The sequence below is a fragment of the Fusarium solani genome (assembly GCF_023522795.1).
Source record: "Fusarium solani strain SB1 chromosome Unknown bctg00000012, whole genome shotgun sequence".
Classification (NCBI taxonomy): domain Eukaryota; kingdom Fungi; phylum Ascomycota; class Sordariomycetes; order Hypocreales; family Nectriaceae; genus Fusarium; species Fusarium solani.
The window spans coordinates 793,877-813,375 of NW_027072146.1; the positions used below are offsets into that span (position 1 = coordinate 793,877).

Below are 19,499 nucleotides of genomic sequence, written 5' to 3' on the forward strand. Positions count from 1 at the left end.
CGCTTCCAGGCGTAAACCCAGAGAGGGGCGATCACAACACAACCCAGCAAGTCAAGACCGCGACCAAACTTGTCCCAGATAGAACGATTTGACAAGGTGCCATACCAGAAAGCAATTTTCTTGCCTCCGCTCGTGACTAGTTTAATCTTCTGTTTTGGTCGTAAACAGATGATACATCCTACCTGCCAAGGAAAAGCTTCTCTGTTTCGGCAGTTTGGCCATTTCCCAGGGTATCCGCGAGTAATGCCCTTCATTCCTATGCAATCTGGGCATATCTTTGGACTGATGGACGCATCATAGATCCAGTCAATGTAGTGTTGTTCCAACTTTTTCTCGAAAGACCGGGGTGTTACAGCAATGCACCACATAAACGCTAGCCACCTGCAACACATGGGAAGGTCATGGTCTGGCCAGGTAACGAAAAAAGAATGGAAAGGAATCCAAGACAAATATATCGCTTCCAAGATGAATACCTCGAAGTCAGTATAGTATCCGAAGGAACTGTGAGAGCGAAAGACGAGTTCCAGACATAACGAGATGGGACGGGATAGGAGAAGTGATAGTCTGGGCAGCAACTGTTTGAAAACCAGGATCAAGAAACCGTCCAATTCGGTAGATTTAGGAAGTTTAATCGTGGATTGCCGATCGAAAACTGCATCTGAGCATAGAAACCGATGGGGTAAATAAAGGCAAAAGAGGAGAATGCTTTGATAACTTCGAACACGCCACATCAAACCGGAGCGTTTAAGTACTGCATGCTGTAAGGGGAGATGTGGTCCACTAAGATAATCCCGGGATGATTTTGTCGACTTCCAGGACCAGAACGGAAACGGCCCCCCCCAAATAAGCGCTGATATTGCAATCGCTACTTGGACGGTGGTCCAGAAAGTCGTCTGGGATCGGCATTGGTCTGGGGTCAGACTCGTGATATTCCAAATGTCTTGGTAGAAATAGCTTGAGCCAACAAGTGCAAAAGAGTGTGGGATGGCAGGGCTATTGTCTTGAGCATCCCCGAAGGGATTCAAGTCTCGACGAGTTGGAGTGCCATGAAAGCCAGGCGGAGCCGGTAGGCTAACATTTGCCGCGTCTGGGCATTCCAGGCTCAAATATCGCGTTGTCTAGGATCTCACATCAGGAAAAGTTTGGTTTGACTGTAGAACACGCATGGCTCACCTCTTCCATACACAGGAGAGTAAAATCCTTGTGTGCTGTCCACTTGGCGTATTGACCTGCTTCGAAAGATGTCCAAAAGGCCAGGCCAGCGAACAAAAGAGAGGCAGTAGTGAAGATGGTTGCCCAGAACTGGCAATTTTTCAGTACTGGAAAGCGATCTGCTAGTCCTTTTACTCTGGCCTTTGCCGTAGACAAGGATGTAAGGGTCGTAGGAAAAGCCCGGATAAGATCAACGAATCTTGTTCCGATAGCTGCTGCTCTGCTTCCTAGGCCCACTGTGACCGTTAGCTTTGGAAATGTGGATTGAAAATTCGTAAGGCTCCTGGGGGGGGGTACAGACTGAGGGAAGGCTGAAGCCTCGCAAGCAGTGCGACCACTATATTCATCAAGGGCATTTCGACACTTGGTACTTCGCATTGATCCGATTACTTGAGAAACAAGCGGTGTAACAACTGGGAAAATCAATGTAGTCACGGAGTTGTATTGTACCACGTGATTAGGGTTTTCACTGCAAATGCTGGTTTATTGTGCCGACCTGCCTCGTTCGAGGAAGTGCCAACTCTATTTGGGCCCTTCTATTGGCTTAAACCCTGGAGGCCTCCGGGTTTCTATCATCATCCCGAACATCATATTGCCTGGTCAGAGCACGAAACCGGGACTAACAAGAGAGGAATCTCTCAGTCTCGCTAGCAATAAAGTTGTTATCCTCCTCAAGAGCCCATTCTCCACCAGCCAGATGTCCCCAAACACTCTCAATAACCTTGAGTTCTCCAAATCTCAGATGCTTCACTTCCTCCTCACTGTCCTCCGGAGGAAAGTACAAGTCAGTTCGACTTGGCATCAGCAGAACCTTGGCTTTGATGCTTGCTAGCGCGGAAGGCAGATCACCCTTGACCGGCCCGTGATCAGAGATATCGCCTCCTCTCCAAGTGTTGACCAAATGCATCAGATCGCGAGCATCCCACTTTCCCATAGCGTTGTCCCAAACCTTGACGAGGTAGTCCTCGACTGTCTCACACCTAAGCCTCTTCCATTGTTCCTTGCGAAACCACGCTGAGCTTAGAGCCCATGTGGAGTACACGCGTGCAAAGGCTCTGGTCCCACGGACTGCAGGCTCGGTGTAAAGCCCACCATGCCAGTCAACACTGGATTCAAGGGCGGCAATTGGTCCTTCGAGGAAAGATTTGTTGTGCCAACTGGTTCTCGCTGAACTGGCAAGGACAATAATGCGCTGCACAAAGTCGGGATAGAGAATGGCAAAGTAGTAGGCCTGAGTGCCACCCATAGAGAAACCGATATAGGCGGCCAATTTCTCGATGCCCAAAGCCTTGAGCAACTTGTACTGGAGATGGATGTTGTCCTCATAAGAAGTTTGCGGGAACTTGGTAGGCTCGGGGACATTCGACGGTGAGGAGGACTCGCTACCACCGAGAAGGCCAACGACAATGACAAAATAGTCTTTCAGGACAGAATCATCGTTTCCGTATAAGAAAGCCAATGTCGTTTCGATTTTGCCTGAAAAGCAGGTCGGGATCAGTATGGCGGGGTTGTTAGGTGAACCATAGGTGCGGTAAGCCAACGTGAGAGAGATGTTGGAAGACGGCGGCCTAGCATCAAGGTTTGGATGGCCATCAGCAGTAAAGAATCGTGTTTCCAATGTCATGATTGTAATGGTCGTTCAAGTTTGTGGTCAATGGTGGTGAGTGCCTCGCGGTGACCTCGGCACATACGGGTTGACACATTGCGAAAGCAGTCAATTTATAGGAGCACATCAGACATACAATAACGATGTTATTCCCACCAGAAATCTCTTCATGCACTATAAAACAGTCTCAAACTGTGACGCTGACAAACTTTGCTGACATATCTGCCTCAAAGTCTCAGCTGACAAACCTGTGAGGTTCACATTTAACGTTGACGATGTGTCAGAGACCCATCAACCACATCTCCACTTGGATATATACAGGTCCAAGAAATTGCTACACCTAGGCTCTCAGCGTAGCCCATGTCAGGTCAGAAAAAACCCACAAACTTTCCAAAATCACCCGTCGAGAGCTCAATCCCACTCTGTCCAAACGCTTGGCGCAACTTATTAATACTCTCCAGCCCCATGCAAACTCGTTGACGCCAGTCAAAAACCTCACACTCCTGCTCAATCCCATCAATTGACACATGCTTCAGCAACGGAAATCTCTGGCTTGCCACCCCAGAGAGCTCAAGCAAATCATCGAAAATGATGTCGCTTGGGCGTGTCACTTCAAGCTCAGTGATCGAAGTCGGAAGCATGTTGGAGATCGTGATAGGAGACCTACCCAGCCACTCTGTCTCACGGAACAGGGTCAACCCCTTGACACAGAATTTTTGCAGTTTCTTCAGCTCTGCAAGACTGCCGCCGCGCGGTTGGTTTGTCGGATAAACTTCGCCCCCGTTTTGGCAGTTGGTAAAGTCGAGTGATAGAAATCGCAGGTCCTGGCAAGCCAGCAAAGCTTCACCAATTTCCGACACAGATGCGGTTGAATTGTCATCGTCTGACTCGTAAGTGAAGGCTTCTAGCCTGGGGAATAGACCCAAAAGTACAGCAACCCCTTCGGGACCTAACACACTTTGTTCGAACCATATCTCTTTGACGTCTTCATGAATCGGTGGTTGAGGCCCCTCCCACTCAGCAAGGAAAATTTTAAGGCCCCCAAGACGCTCCAGAGCTGGAGATGCAATGAGTATAGACGCAATGACCCTGATTGCGAGTGACTCCTCTGCGTCCCAGTTCTTTACAACCAGTTCCTTCAGTTGTGGAAGTGACCCGGGCTCACAAGAAGGAAATTCGCAATCTTCAGATAATTCGAGATGTAGAGTTTGAAGGCTGGTGCCAAAGGGTAAAACAATGGTAGTGAACAATGTATTGACGTCGTACTTGATGTCGACGCGTTTTCCGCGGCTCGGGGGATCATGATACCTGTCACATTCTCGAGTGTGACGCAAGACCATCCTCTCTTCGACATGTCGAATATGTGGTTGGATTCGTGAAATGAGTCTGATATCGTCACAGGTCATGTCAAATGCGGACAGCTCGTTGATGTACTGGGCGAGGTCTGGACGCTCAACAAGAGTTCGGAGTAGCAGCTGGTATACTACGGGCGCGCGTACACAGGGATAATGATACAGGTACGGCTGAGCAATGTGTCGTAGAGCCATACACGTCTGCGTCATGGCAGACAATGCCGCGATCCTGATCCTGGCCTTGTCCATGACAAAAGCCTTGGTCCCTTTGAAACATGACTCGTGCTGTTCGTCCACTCTGATACATGACCTCGCGTGGCCATGAAAACGGGCACATTCTTACTGTGGGGTGACTTCGACCAATCATTACGCGTTGTGCTCAACACAAAGCCGAGCAGGCCAGTCACGTATTGACGATCCCAGTCCAGCTTTGCAGCCCCCTTAACACGTCTCTGATTAAGGCGAGAAATATATTGGAAAGAACTGGTCAAAGAGCCCGGTAAGGTGAAATGAAGCTCGAGAAACATCCATGACAAGCTTGTACCCAATCCTCCATAAAACACAGCATGCACATTCAACTCTTCGCAGAGCTCCATTTCAAGCAACCAGTGCATCCACATTGGCTCCCACAGTTGCCGGTTCAGCATCAATAGTATTGTAATCAGCAGATGTGAAGTAGTACCAGCCAAGACCACTCTCCTTCATAGTTTCCACATACTCACTGATCAGTCCTCGGTTGGCCTCTTTGCCATCCACAGACGTCCCAGTGAGCCTATTCAATATTACGGCGGCCTTTGACTCGTAGCCAGCGGGAATGTTGCTGCTCAAAGTCTTCTGGCTCTCGTATGGCGGGCCATCGGCGCAGTTGAGGCAGCTCTCGAATGCGATTACGACGTCGCAGATGGAGTAGTACTCGGTCTCTGCTCTGCTACCAAAGTTGCAAATAGTCGTAATGCTTTTGCTGAAGGTATTACGAGCAAAAGTGATAGTCTCGTTGAGGTAGTCAAAGTTGGCGCTGCTCTCATCAAAGAAGATGCCGTCCACGCCAACATCGGCAGAGGCATACGTTCCCCAGTTGCTCCAGGTAGTGATGTTGGCCTTGAGCTCGTCGAGAGGCGCCTGGCCGTAGTTGGTGCGAACGTAGCCAATGGTTTTGACGTTGGAGTAGCTGTTGAGCTTGGATGTGCCGTCAATGTAGTTGATGTCGTCGTTGCCGGGCTTGCCAGAAGCCCCGGGACCGTTCAACGGATCGACAACGACCAACCATGGGATGTTAACATTTGATGATATGGCTTCAAACACAGGATTCCAGTCGACAGCGCCATCGCCTGCCTCTTGGGAAGGATAGACGTAAAGGGGGAGTAGAACGCCGGTGGCAGCGGTAGATATTGCCTGGCCCACAAGAAGGCCTACAGTAGTTGAGAAGCGCATATTGAGATTGCGAGGGCCGTACTGGATTCTGAACTCTCGACTTCTCATCGTTTCGATCCCGGTATCTTTATATAATGATCGAACGGCGTCGTACGTTGGTCGACATAAGCGCTAGTGGTGAAACGACGTTGCCTGGCTGAGGCAAGGGCCCTTCCACTGAATTACACAGGGATCACGATCAGGAGGATCATGACGTTAATAAAGCTGTGACACATTTTGCTTGATCGGGTAGGTCATGTTTTATTTCATCCACATGTTTCCGACAGAGCCGATTTGGCGACAAGTGTTGCTCGTGGCGGAGCGATGCAGGGTCACAATGAAGAGGTTTACGAAGAAAGGAGGGGGGTCCTATCTGCATGACTAGAGAGTCTTGAAACAAAATTAGCCGTGATGAGAGAAAAAGAAGAAACAAGGGAGAGCAACTTGGTGTTGGTGGCGTCGACTTCAGACGAATCCGGATCCCCTGGGATATTGGAAGGATCACAGGCCTGCTCACTAACGCTCTGGCCCTCGTCAGAGGTGTCCGTCTCATCTGACTTGATTGACCACTACCTTTGTCATAATCCGATGATTGGGCATAAGAATGGGCATCCAAGACAAATCTCCGTCGGGGTTTGGGTCGCTGTTAAATCCCCCTCATCTTCACCTCCGTCTCAACGAGAGTAGCATCCTTCTAGCTAGAACCCTGGTAAGTTTCCACGCCCAAAGTCCGCATCTCGGCGTCCCAGGAATGATCAGGTATCTATTTGCACCTGCAGTGTCCATAAATACCATATGAAACATTTTCTCCCGCTACCACATCCGCATGCTGCCTATCAAACTGGCAAATTACGCATATTCTGGCTTTCGACCACATACGACATAAAACTTTTGATACCCATGCATCCTCTCGTCTGCCAAATCTTTCCTCACGTTGATGAGGTCCACCTGTCATGGGTTAGTAAGAGCTGACTTGGCCAGGTAGCTGACTTGGCCAGGTAGCTGACTTGGCCAGGTAGCTGACTTGGCCAGGTAGCTGGGGACATACCTCTATCTCTTCCTTTGTACGTCTCTTGAACCGGTGCAAGAGGCCGTAGCTGAGGGCTTGAAGTCCCTCCTCGATATTTGCATGCCATAGTTCCCCGAGCTTCTTGAGTCTTCGGTTCCTTGGCCACCCATTTACTGGAAGTTTATACACCTTCTCTTCCACATCGACGAAGCCGGCTTCTATGAACCACTGCTTCAAATTGGCAGCTAGCGGCAAGGGACGATCAGCAGCGTAACTAGCATCTACTATGTCGTCGCACCATCGCTTAAAGGCATTTGCGTTGGTGACAGTCTCGTCGTCGCATTCCAAGAGACCCATGAGCTCTTGGCACTCCATCCATCCGCCTGGTCGTAGATGGTCAAAGGCTGGCTTGATGACTTGGGTTCCCATGTCGGACCAACAGCCCATAGTGACTCTTGTGTGTATCAAGTCAAAGTCGCACCAGTCCCTACCGTTGGGCCACTCGTCGGTTCTAGTGTCGTCAGATTAGCGACTTCCACTGTCAAAACATTGTTACTCACGCGTCATCAACAATAAACTCGACGTTAGGTGGGACTAGGTCGCTCTGGATGGGCGACAAGTCTGTGCCGACGATGCGAGCCTCGGGGTATTCATCGCCCATGTCAATGGCCCAAGAGCCTGAGCCTGTGGCGATGTCGAGGACTTTTTGAGGGGGGTTCTCTTGAGAAAATGGAGACAGATAAGCCCTGCCGTCAAGTAAAATCTTGAGGATGTCGTATTGCGCGTCTAGTCGTTCAACTTCAAGCGCGTCGTTGGGATAATGGTACGCTGCGACGTTAGCGTTCCTCTTGCTCAAGTTTGGACCAGGGAGGAGAACTTACAGCCGGCACGATAAGCATGGTAGGTTCGTCCATTTTCTTTGTGAAACTCGTATATGCTTTCTGCTATGGACGCGGTGTCTCTGCGAAAATATGAGCAGCTGGACTGGCTGGAGGACCGCCAGACCTACAATGTGAAGTGTGTTCGGGGATTCGACTGTCAAGTAAGCACAGGTCAAACATCGGTCGGAATACTCATTATAAACTCACGTCAATCTCAATCTTTGACGCATAGTCAAGATAAGACTCGAAGCTAAACTTGTAGTCCGAGAGACTGTCTCTTGGTGTCGTTGAGCTGGATGCCGGATCATTCGAGTCCATGGTGGGGAATCGTCAGGCCTCAAGACCCAACCCAAAGCGGAAAGGGTGGTGTAAAGCCCTCGGCTAGGCCGGAGTAGGGAGAGAGAGTAAAAAGGGGTCTGTTGGTGATGTTTACGAGGACAAAACACGAGTGGAACTGGCGATACCGACAGTCTGGTTCTGGCTCTGGAGACGCACAAAGTTAAGGGAGGTTGCATGAGGTAAATTCTGACACAGGGCGACCCAGACTGTTGGGACGCTGATGGAGAAAGAGGGGTCGTTCGATGTTTGGTTCGTGAACTAAGCAGGGAGACGGGGTTTTTATTGGGTGGTTGATTGCATTCCATGGGGCAAGCCATGGGCAAGGGCTTTGGGCTGGCGTGTGTGATGAGCCAAGGCGGTCAAGCTCGAGGTGTGTCGGAGGCGTAGAAACTCTATTCATGGGTTCTTCTCATGTTCTTGACACTTTGTCGACGGATCTAGAGACGGCTCGTGCTCTTATCCCCGAGAATCTTGACCTCAGCCTTGATGCCGAGATGATCTGTCACCCAAGCCTTCTCAAACCCAAGCGCCACGATTTGGTTGCTTTCGTCTTCTCCCTCGGTCAACACATCTTCACCAAACCTCTCAAACTTGACCACGTCGGCGCCACCACAAAAGTAGACCTTGTCCATTCTCGAGCATCCAAACTTTTCCCTGAGCTTTGTTGCTGCCTGCTGACCCCAGGTGTAGCCCTCGTTAGTATCCTCCTTTCCGCCCAGCTCAAGGAACGCGTCCTTAAGACCGTTGTCCGTGTGCAGCGTGCGATCAAAAGGCTGGATTGCGTTGAAGTCTCCTGCAGCTAGGCCGGCATGGACCTTTCCTTCGTGTAGGTATTGTGCTACGAGCTGCATTTGAGGTGGGCGGAAAGGCGGGTTGAAGACCATGGACTCGAGATGCGTATTGCACAGGCGGACCGTCTTGCCTTCGACAGACGCATCCACGAAGAAGGCATCGCGATCCATGCGTGTCTTGGAATAATGCACGCGGAAGGCGGCTGTAATGGGCAGACGGGAGTCAATCAGCGTGACCGTGCCATAATGATTTGTCGCCCAGTTGGTCGCATCTAGATCCGTCAAATGGAATCGCTCTCGGATCCATGGCGTGACGGCAATGGTGGCCAAGTCTGAGGGCGTGCACTCCTGGAGGAAAATGACGGGAGCCGTATTTGTCGGGTTAGAGCCTACTAGGCTGCTAAGGTAGGCGAGCGCTGGCTTCATACGCGCCTCAGCAAAGGGAAGCATGAAGTCAATGTTCCAACTGTAGAGCGCGATTCCGTTGATCCCGCCATTTCCGGCCGCCTCCTCCGACGGAGTCTTTGCGACCCAAGCCGAAGTATCCGAGTCAAAAGTGTAGTAAGATTGCGTATGTGGTTCATCGTCCTTCCACGGCACCTCGCTTTTCCTCAATGTCGCGCTATCCTTCATAGCCTGACCAAAAAGAGCTTCCATGCTGTCTTTACCGTAACGGATTGAATTGTATGTGTGCAACAAGGTCGCGAGCACTCGAAAGCCCAATGTTGATGGTGGCATTTTGAGAAAGTGGGGATGAGATCCTGCGTCGACGCTGATGACACGTGAATCGCGGGTGGAGCTGAAGAGAGTTTATGTACAAGGAAGAGTCGGAGATTCGGAGATTCGAATTTCAGCGATGATCGTCAATTGATAGGGCTGACCACCATCCTCCAGACATTATCGCAGCCAGGGAATAATTGTCATGGGCGGCTAGACCGAGACCGCCGTGGTAAAGGCCTATGGATACCCATTGACTCATAATGAGACTTCCAAAGATTAACTGTGTTAGGCGCCATTCAGCGCTCAAATACTACCGAGTGCGACCCAGGCAGGTCTGTATACCCTGCTGTTTAAGCTACTACTTAGGCACTAGTTCGTGTTCCATGAAATGAAAAGCATACCAGATCGGGAATCATGTTGCGCTCCATGTCAGCGATAAGAAGCCTGGAGGTAATCAGCCTGTCCACCGCAACAAAAAAGACACGAAAGGCGGTCGGAGAGCTTTAATCGGGCATATTCGCGGCTCAAGGCAGGGGACTAAATCCGCAATGGGGACGTCTGGACTCTGGCTTCATTGAGGCACGAACGTGATCGTCAAGGGCATTGATCTTGGCGATTTGAGTAATGTCGCAAGCAAGATCAACGGGCAAAGGCGCCTCAGTAAGTGGCGTAACATTGTCGCATCTTTCTCATATTTGTCCCAACGCATTATCTAAACCACGGCCAGAGTCCCAATGTTTGCAACCCAAATCCAAGGCCTATACTCCTCCAGAACCTACCTTATACTCCACTTCTCGTACTGCGATAGCTGAAACACCATCAGAATCGTTTTGGCCCTGTCGTGAACCCTTTCAATATGACTTTGGAGAATAGGTGTCTCCCCAGCTTTCCAAGAACCCATCCGTCCATCCAATGATGGCTCCCCGTACGCCGTAAGGTGTAAGCTCGCCAATACATGTGTGATTGCTATTACCCAGGCCTCTCCCATGCTTGTATACCAGAACGCTTGGGCTGACATCTCTGGGCAAACGCTGTGACTGAAAAACTCCAACAACAATCAATACCAGAAGAACAATGTTTCCGGTAAACATGGTAAACCACGGCCGCTTCATCTTGGCTCCTCTCCACCTCGTTGTACCACTGACCAGCGTCATGATTGTGCAGTCAAATACTTGAAAGGCCAAGGATAGAGAGATGATGATGATGGACGCCTGCAGCCAGGTGTACTGCTCGTAGCCTTTGATGGTGATGCATCCAATTCCTTGGCTTAACGAGGGCGTGACATCGTAGAGCTTGCAGTCAGACTCGACCGCGACGGCGGTAGCAAAGAAGGTTGAACACCATTGCGCTGTAACATGGTCGCTATGAAACCCTTTGATGGCCATAGCAAGGCCAAAGAGTTGGATAGAAAGAAGAAGTATACCCAGAACAAAGGACAGCAACGCAAGCCAAGCGCGGCCAACAAGCTCTGAACTCGCTGGTTCACGGTTGAGCTCAGTCCATGACGGGGGCAAGGGAGTATGTGTTGCCGTTTTCCCAGATCCTAGTTCATCAGTTCATAAACCCCAGGAAGACTTGTGGTGTGCCATACCTTCAATCCTAACTTCCTCGCTCCCTACTACCGTGCTTGAAGCTGTACTACTTCGGCGCGCACTGAGCGGCAAGAAGTTAGGCAGAGCCCTCACCAGAGGCCAAAACCCAGTGTCTTCGACGATAAGAAAGACGAGCTGCATCATAGCTCCAATATCCAGAACGACAAAGATGGGCATCCACACGAGCACAGCCTCTGGTTCGATGCTGCTCGTGTAGGCCTGAAGTTGGAACCACACTGTGGTGACGGCCAGGATGATGGACAGGGCTTGCACCCTCTCCCAGCGATGGACCCTGATCAAGGTGATTGGGAAATGGATGAGGAACCAGGCCAGCGTGTAAGGCCATGGGAGGATAGACCCAGCGTCATCGGGCCTGATGTACGATGCGTTCTTGGCGCAGTATTCGCCATGGGCCAGAGATGCAGAAAAGTCTGCGATGGTCAGGCCCAGCTCTTCAGGACCGACTTTTGTTGAGTTGCTGTTGCAAGTGTCTAGGATCATGGCGTTGAAGCAAGTAGAACAATGCCTCGTATGCAGTATGTAGAAGAGAATGCCTTGGTGGATGCATTCTGACCGGGGGTTGCGAGGGCCTTTTATTGCCATTAGGTAGTATTCGCTCAGTCTAGCCAGTACTTCTAGCCAAGAGCATAGAACGCAGTGTTACCAGCCATCGTAGCCCCTCGTCTATTGGACACTCTCTATGGGAGATCTAAAGAGGAATGCCGATATGCGAGGACCTGCGCCATACAGGCAGCCACAGCAGCCGTGATAGGTTTGCAATGTGCAAGCTGAAAAGCAGGGCGGCTCTCCGACACTATTGAATGAGGGGTATGCAGTTGCAGCAGCGCCATTCAAGCCGTCTAGACTCTTGTCAGGCAGAAACCACAGCTGTGCGTCTGCAGGGTGCTTGTTTGCTCGCCGTCAATTTGCGGAGGTTGGGTAAGGGAGTACCAGGTGACCGCCAGGAACGCTTACCGATGTGGAATGCATTCTGTTTGAGGCGTAAATAAGGTAGTTATAGAAAACAGATCTCGCTCGACCAAACAAGGCTCCAGAGGCTGTGCTATCAACATGTGTCACACTTTAGGCACGGCAACGCCGTGAAATCATCGTAACTAGATCAGGGGACTGGGGGACATCAATATGCAAGTTTGGTAGTTACTCTCCATTTTGGTCCTCAAAAGGTCTCCTCTTACGGCACTTTGTTTGCACTCGCTCCAAATGATTACGACGCTCACGCGACCAGGCTCTGCATCAAGCCAACGAAGCAATAGGTTGACGTAACGCCAAGCTCAGTCTGAGACCTAGAACGCAAGCCACGCATGAGAATGTGGCCAATCTCTCTTCAAATTGTAAAAATGGCTTAAAAATTGCCAGACACATAGTCCTTGTCTCCTGCATAGTTCCGAGTTCGGTGCGTGCTGGTCCGGCAAGGCGATCGTGGCTTAGACAAGCTTAAGCGATGCGGGGAAGAAACTCCGAAGAGACAGCTGCGGCTCGTCCCTGATTCCATCTTCTAACCGCGCATATGCTATATCGAAGTTACAAGCATGAGACAGTTCCGAGTTGTCTTCAGACTTTCTGGAATCAGCTTCGCCCGGTGGTGGCAAGATGTTCTCCAAGGTAGACACCACCTCTCAAAACTACCGGTCAGGGAAGTATCAAAGGTACCAAACACCCTCTCAGGCTCCCAAATCTCCCTTCATATCCTGATTTACAGTGAGAATAAGGCTATCAAGTCAGTTGCTACAAAAACACTTCAGATTCTGCTGTTGTTGAGTGACGGGCCTCATCTAAACCCTCCGCTTAGAGCACAACGTAGACCATGGCACAGCAAGCCTTGCTGCATCAAGATGAGTTCAGTATGTCATGTTCAATAACCGAATCCAGTTAATTCGGCCGCTTCATCATGCCCAGCGTGATTGAAGCTATCAACGCCAGGCCAGCGGGAGGACAAACTCATTAGCCACTGAGGCATGGCGATCAACGCTATATGCTGACGTTGGATCGGGTTTTCCGTTCCGCAATCAGATCATCAGGGCAACAGCCTCTCGTTCCATCATCTTTGATCCTCCAGCATATTTGTGCTCTGCCGTAGTCCCTATCGGCCGCGTTTCTAGGAATTTCTCGGCTCACCCTCTTCATACCTCATGGCAACTCCATTTGACAGCCCACCCTCCATCATCGACCTGATCTCATCTTACAGCATCCTCTCGACGCTTGCGCCATGGCTATCAACCCTTGACCTATTCCATCTGAGTCTGACAAGTCGGTCAGCTCAATCTTACATACTCGCTTCGCCCGCCCTCTTCGAGTGTCTCATACGACAGTGTCTATGCGATGGCCGTGGACTCGTCATACGCCAAACAACAGATAAGCTCCCGCCTGATAGAGGCCAGACAATCCCGATAAACCAACGATATCTTGAAATGCATAGGGACGAGGAAATCGAGGTTCGTCTCTACAACATCAAATGCGACGCGACTGGAGCTTTGCCCTGCGTCAAATGCGGCATCAATATTTGTGAGGAATGTCGCATCCGTCCGCGGGCAGCATCATCCATCTTCTCGCAAAATCGTCGTCCGCATTTGAACTTCATTGGGGAGGTTGATGACATCTATTGCCTTTGCCCAATATGCGACGCTTCAACAGAGAAAGAGGTAGCTGGCAAGTTTCTCAATGAGCTATGTGACTGCGATAGGTACACACGATGGATCTGTCTCAAATGCAAGAAGGAAGAGGACAACTTCACCAAGGATTATTTCGACAAACACACTGTTATGGAATGGGACTGGGATCCTGAGTGGTTTTCTCGTGACGATGCTCGAGCCTTGAGAGATGTCCCATATGATGATGAGCCATCTGGCCCTTCCATGGTCATCGTTGACCATAAGTTTTGTTGAGCGGTTTGTCTTCTACATTCTATCCTCGATACTCGGATCGCTAACTTGCTGTAATACAGTTCTGGTGCACATGTGGCGCGACACTGGAACGAGGTACAGTTCCCCGATGCACTTGGTGTAGAAGACGACATCGACCAACCAAGGAATGGCATCAAGAGTTGAGCGAGCTAGGGCGAAGGCTACCCTTCTTCGACGACGTAAGTAACGCCTTTTCGTGCGATCGGGGCCATATGCTTACCGTGATCAATAGGACCCTGATTACCCCCGTTGGAAGAGTGACAGAGGCGGCAAATATCCAAATCCTTATCCAAGGCTTGGGTATCGCCGCCCTGGGGATGAAGATGCGCCTCCAGCTTGGTGGAGAGATCCGTGGTATGGATAGGACGGCGGGTGGCTATTGAATTGTGAGGATATTGTACTACGTGCATCAGTGATTGGGACTAGGGTTCGCAGGCAGCAAGCGCAGTTGATTCTTCTCCAGATCTAGCAGCAAAGCAAAAGGCACTCTCATTATTTCGTAAACCAGAGCACACGTATCTCAACAAGTGCACGTTCCTTCAGTATCTATCGCCGTTCGTGTCTCACTGGAGGCTTTGGCCGCTCAGGCCCCCTTCCCAACTCAACACCCAGAAATCCCCGACAGAGCCCAACTGCCATGTCTTCCACCTCACTCTCACACGTGTTGTCGAATTTGTTGCTCGTCTCGTACAAAATCTCAAAAACCTCGCCTCCATTCTTCTCGGCATCACCAGGCTTGCCGTCCTCACCTGCCAAGACGCGCACTCTGACGGTGTAGATCTCGAACCCAGTCCAGCTTCTGCAAAGATGGACATCAATGATGCCTTTGCCATCTGGTCCGCTGGCGGCAATGACCCATTTCTGCTCCATTTCGGATGGTCGAAAGCCTTTGAGGAGTTTGGTCATGTCGGAGCCAGACAGGCGGGCTTGCCAGCGCATGCTTTTCGGCTTTTCGATGCGCCGCATGTTGTTGATGGTGACTCTCTCCTCTGGATCTTCTGGTGAATCGTCGACCTCGTAATCCAGGTGCTCAATAGAGCGGCGATTTATTATGCGTCTGATGAAGCGCGACATGATGATTTCTGTGTGATGCGAGTGATGAGACAAAGAAAAATGCCAAGCCAAAATGCCAAGCCAAGTCGTGAGGTGAAAGCCTGTTTTATCATTTCAGCTGCGTGGCTTAGACTGCCCGTTAGTCATCGCCGAGATGGCTCGCAAAAAATGCTACCAATAGGATGACCGTCGCTGGGCGTCAGCATGGAATGGGGCTATGGGATGGTAGGGCTGAGCAGGGCTGAGCTCTGGAAGAGGCTTTGCCTTTGGCTGGTGTGTCAAGTGGGTATGTCTTCACTCTCCGAGTACAGCTTACAACCCGATCTGGTTTGGCTATCTAGAATCAGACTATCTATTGTTGCTTTACACAGACTCAGCACCGCGCCCCAGGGTATCATGCACTACAGTATAATAAAACTGCAGTCAATAAGGTTTCCCGATTGACCGAGTCCCTTCCAACAACTCCTCAGTGGCCCAAGTAACCCGATCGAGTTTTCACAAGAACGTTCTAACCTCTCTATTCAGTCTGGCGGGATTGCTCAGTCCCCATTGTTCCGCTCGCCTAAATGCGATGTCCACGCCTAGCGATCAAAAGAGTAGCATGCAGCGAGTGCTGACGAAAGGTAGTCTCCATAACTATGTAAAATGTTGATCACAGTCTCACAAGGCCACTGAATCAAGAGTTGTCTAGCCTTCACAACTCCGGACGAACCCATAAAAGATGGTCTTGACAACCCATCAGAGAGCTCGCAGTGTCTGCTTGAGCGTTGTGGTCCCAATTTGCAACCCCGGTCTCCATCCAAGAGCGGGTCACCCGCCAACCATTCGGATGGCTTCCGTAGCTCAGTTGGTTAGAGCGTCGTACTAATACTTCAGTTTCCACTGTAATATCGGTAATGCGAAGGTCTCAGGTTCAAGCCCTGGCGGGAGCAAGTCTCTCTGTGCCCTCCGATGGTTTCTTTTTGCGGTTGTCAACTTGTGGCGGCTATGGGATCGGTTAGTGATGCTTACCGTGGTGCTGAGGCTCTGGAGCAGCGTTGCCGCTGTATTTGTGGAAAAGTCGGGGGAGGGAGGAGTACTCTGTCATAGTGGATTAAAAATCACAACTTGCAGTTTCTTTTTACAAGAGTGCGCAAGCTGATGGGGTTTTCTTGAACGCAGCTCCCAACCCCGAGTTACACACAGGAAACAAGGCAATCAGAACCAGAACAATGTCATATCTCCCAGTATCGCCATAGGGTAAGAAGCATCAGACCAAATGGCCAGTATCATTCCGGCCACTGCTTCGGACTTTGAAACGAGGGTTGGGGGTCGGGAAATACAAGTCAACTCCAGGAGCTGGGAAGCTCAACTTTCAGGACATCAAAGCTCAGGCAAAGACATCCTTAACCCTTCTTAAAAGAATAGACCTCCGCGGCCGGTAATAGTGATGAGAAGTCACTGGGAAATAACTGCATCACTGTAGGGATACTCTTCTGATTCCACTAAATTCTAAGCCTTCTCAGATTGCAAGTATTGCCTCCGAGCTATTGATCTTGGGCATATAAACCACACCCTTCAACAATGCGAGTAGCCCTCACTGTGTAGTCATGTTCTAGAACACGAAATGGGCAAGCGCTTTGTCCCCAAGTGGGCACTCAAGCATCCTAGAGTTTATCGTACTTCAGTCTTCCAGCCAACGAAGCTCTGCTTGAAGGAGACAAGTCACCAAGCGCGATTTTTATTCTCATCTGTCCTTGCAAGTGCTGCTTCTGCAATCTAGCTAGGAAGCTCCGTGTGGGTTGGCGGGGCCCTCCTGGGGAAGAAGACGTCATGTCATTTATGATGTGCTTTTGCATCAATCAGTTCACCATCATGTTAACGGCACTATGAACGCCAGAGCCGCAAGCTAACATGAACCAAAAGAAACAATTTAAATTCTTGGTACCTCGGTGTAAGCTGTACCTGCTCAGAGAGGAATAAAAACAGCGGAATCACTTTTGAGTTCGTGTGATATCACTCCTGAGCTTGATATTCTCCGTTCCAGTCCAATGGACAATTTCACGATGAATGTAGATGAGGGGTTGAACTAGAAACCATGTGACTTGACTACTCAGGGGATTAGGTAAGCTCGTTACGCAACCCCTCTCTTCATCAGAGAGGGGGCATCATAACCTATAACTACGTTACTCCTATAACCGCCTCGATTATTATAATTACCTTATTTCTCTATTAAATAAAGTCTAATTTTAATAAAAAGATAATTAATAGATAGCCCTTTATCTAATTAATTAATTCTAATAATTTTAATTTACTTAAAGCTATTCCTATCTTATTATATATAAATAAATATAATACCTAGTCTTAGGCCTATAACTATAGCATAGGAATTATTATCTCGGCTATTATAATATATGCCTTAACCCTCTTATTATCTAAGTAATTATTAGGCATATAATTATAGCTAAATCCGCCTTAATCTTCTCGGTATAATAAATCTTTTTCTTAATCGCTATTTTTATATAAATAATCCTCTCTTCTAGCTATTAAAGCGGCTTATATAAAAGCCTCGATCTATAAGTTTATAATAACCTTAATATTATTATAATTCTCTTCTTTATTACCTAGTAAAAATAGTATTAAGTCTCTTAATAATACTAAGAGGATATCTTTAGGGATATTATCTCGCGAGGCTATAGCCTCTCGTAAGGCTATAGCCTTATTAAAGTCTATTAAATAATTAATAGACTTAGGAATAGCTTTAAGAATATACTAGCCCTAAATTTAATAATAAAAGTCTTATTTTTTTTTATTAACTTTAATTTAAAGGCACTAATAATTCTCTAAGATCTCCCTTTTTAATTTATCTATTAATCTCTATTAATTACTCTCTTATAAAGCTATCGCGGCTATTTTTATTATTACCTTTTCTTACTTAGCTTTTATAGCTATGCTATTATAAAGATAAGGCTAATTATTATTATAAAGGGTCTAAAAGAATTTATTTTATTTCTAAATTAATTTTTTTAAATTTAATCTCTATTACTTTTAATCTTATACTTTAATTATATATTTTAATTCTCTTATAATAAAAATATTATCTTTTATGCCTTTAATTTAATATTAACTTTATATATAATATCCCTTAAGTTATATATATTCCTTTTATAAAATAAGGTTATTTATAAGTAACTCTTAAGTTATAATAGAGATATTAATATATACTTTAGCATAATAAATAATCTTTCTTATTAATATATTAAGAAGAGATATAAACCTTTAGATAAATTAATTAAAAAATTATTTCTTAACTCTCCTTAGGGTTATTTTATCTCTATTTAATTTAACTAGAAATAATAGCTTTTCTTATTATTTAGTATACTAGTAGAGTAAACTTAAGATAACTTCTAGGTTAATAAGAAAAATACCTAACTTCTTAAACCTAATATATATATAATAAGCCTTAAAGGCCGCTATATATATATAATTCTATTAATTTAAGAAGTTAAATTAAGAGATCTATAGATTACTAGCTATTATAAAGTCCCTAAGAATATATTTTTACTTATTTTTAAGGTATTAATAAATATTAATATTAAGAGGTTATAAATAATAATTTAAATAACTTAAGAGCTAATATAAAATAATATTAAATATTTTATAATATTGGATAAATTTAAGATTTTTATAAATAAAAAAGGAATTTATTAAGAAAAGCTAATATAAAATTAAAGCTCTCTTAAATTAATAATAAGGTTTAAATATATATTTCTTATTAAATTAAGACTTTATAATAATTATTAAATAGCTAAATTACTTCTTAATAAAAGATTTAATAAAGGTCTTATTAGTAGTAAAGAAATAATAATTAAAGTATTATAGCTACTAAATAGCTTAATAAGAGTTATTATAACTTATATTAATAAATATAAAGATAACCTATTTATTAATATTAGCCTAGGTATATTCCTCTAATAATACCTTTACTATAAGTATTAAAAATAAAAGAATTAACCTCTTAGCTATACTAATAGTATTAATAGATATTAAAGACTTTTTATTTCTAAGCTAAAAAATAATTATTTATATATTTTATTTTATCTAAGTAAAAAAGAGCTTAATGCTATTATTTACCTACCTAATTTATAAGGGGTCTTATTAAAGTTTTAAAGATTATACTTTTAGATACTAAGGGTACTTATTAAGGCATTAAATTCCTTAAACTAATTATTAATATATTATATATTACTCTTAGTAATAATATAAGTAACTTCTTAGACTTTAAGGGACTTATATTAGAGCTCTAAATAATACTTTTTAAACCTCTTTACTTATAATATTAATATAAGAGGCTATAAGCTATTAAATTAATATCCCTAAAGGAAATTAATATAATTATAAATAGAGGTTTCTAATATAGTAAAAGCGCTTTATTTAATTAAATAAATAAAAGTTATTAAAGCTTATTTTTTTAGCCTAATTAGCGCTATTAAGGTCTCTCCTTTAGAGTTAAAAGATAGCGGTTTCTTAGCTTTTAATAAATATATATATTTCTTAGTTAGGGCTATACTTATATAGTAGATAATAGCGGTATTATTAATACTATATTTAGCTAAGGAGGGGTTTACCTAAGT

At 46.5% G+C, this 19,499-nt stretch overlaps 8 protein-coding genes across 8 annotated transcripts; 1 reads left to right on the forward strand and 7 right to left on the reverse strand.

Annotated features, from left to right (window-relative positions):
- Nucleotides 1-1,831: 1,831 nt before the first annotated feature.
- On the reverse strand, nt 1,832-2,836 carry MRS44_016260 (uncharacterized protein; the record flags this gene model as incomplete). Its single annotated transcript, XM_046271727.2, has 1 exon — nt 1,832-2,836. One exon carries the CDS (start codon nt 2,834-2,836, stop codon nt 1,832-1,834), a length of 1,005 nt encoding a protein of 334 aa, XP_046125085.2.
- A 350-nt stretch (nt 2,837-3,186) lies between these two features.
- On the reverse strand, nt 3,187-4,419 carry MRS44_016261 (uncharacterized protein; the record flags this gene model as incomplete). Its single annotated transcript, XM_065617957.1, has 1 exon — nt 3,187-4,419. One exon carries the CDS (start codon nt 4,417-4,419, stop codon nt 3,187-3,189), a length of 1,233 nt encoding a protein of 410 aa, XP_065474029.1.
- Nucleotides 4,420-4,767: 348 nt separating this feature from the next.
- Nucleotides 4,768-5,601, reverse strand: MRS44_016262 (uncharacterized protein; the record flags this gene model as incomplete). The annotated part of the gene is made up of 1 exon (XM_065617958.1): nt 4,768-5,601. One exon carries the CDS (start codon nt 5,599-5,601, stop codon nt 4,768-4,770), a length of 834 nt encoding a protein of 277 aa, XP_065474030.1.
- Nucleotides 5,602-6,429: 828 nt separating this feature from the next.
- MRS44_016263 (uncharacterized protein) lies at nt 6,430-7,788 on the reverse strand (the record flags this gene model as incomplete). The annotated part of the gene is made up of 6 exons (XM_065617959.1): nt 6,430-6,528; nt 6,629-7,100; nt 7,150-7,417; nt 7,471-7,550; nt 7,599-7,624; nt 7,678-7,788. The coding sequence occupies 6 exons, from the start codon at nt 7,786-7,788 to the stop codon at nt 6,430-6,432; spliced, it is 1,056 nt and encodes a 351-aa protein (XP_065474031.1).
- Nucleotides 7,789-8,246: 458 nt separating this feature from the next.
- On the reverse strand, nt 8,247-9,338 carry MRS44_016264 (uncharacterized protein; the record flags this gene model as incomplete). The annotated part of the gene is made up of 1 exon (XM_046271708.2): nt 8,247-9,338. The coding sequence occupies one exon, from the start codon at nt 9,336-9,338 to the stop codon at nt 8,247-8,249; it is 1,092 nt and encodes a 363-aa protein (XP_046125081.2).
- An 833-nt stretch (nt 9,339-10,171) lies between these two features.
- MRS44_016265 (uncharacterized protein) lies at nt 10,172-11,413 on the reverse strand (the record flags this gene model as incomplete). Its single annotated transcript, XM_046279746.2, has 2 exons — nt 10,172-10,863; nt 10,912-11,413. The coding sequence occupies 2 exons, from the start codon at nt 11,411-11,413 to the stop codon at nt 10,172-10,174; spliced, it is 1,194 nt and encodes a 397-aa protein (XP_046125080.2).
- A 1,649-nt stretch (nt 11,414-13,062) lies between these two features.
- MRS44_016266 (uncharacterized protein) lies at nt 13,063-13,815 on the forward strand (the record flags this gene model as incomplete). The annotated part of the gene is made up of 1 exon (XM_046271706.2): nt 13,063-13,815. One exon carries the CDS (start codon nt 13,063-13,065, stop codon nt 13,813-13,815), a length of 753 nt encoding a protein of 250 aa, XP_046125079.2.
- A 179-nt stretch (nt 13,816-13,994) lies between these two features.
- On the reverse strand, nt 13,995-14,907 carry MRS44_016267 (uncharacterized protein; the record flags this gene model as incomplete). The annotated part of the gene is made up of 2 exons (XM_046277790.2): nt 13,995-14,209; nt 14,493-14,907. 2 exons carry the CDS (start codon nt 14,905-14,907, stop codon nt 13,995-13,997), a joined length of 630 nt encoding a protein of 209 aa, XP_046125078.2.
- Nucleotides 14,908-19,499: the final 4,592 nt, after the last annotated feature.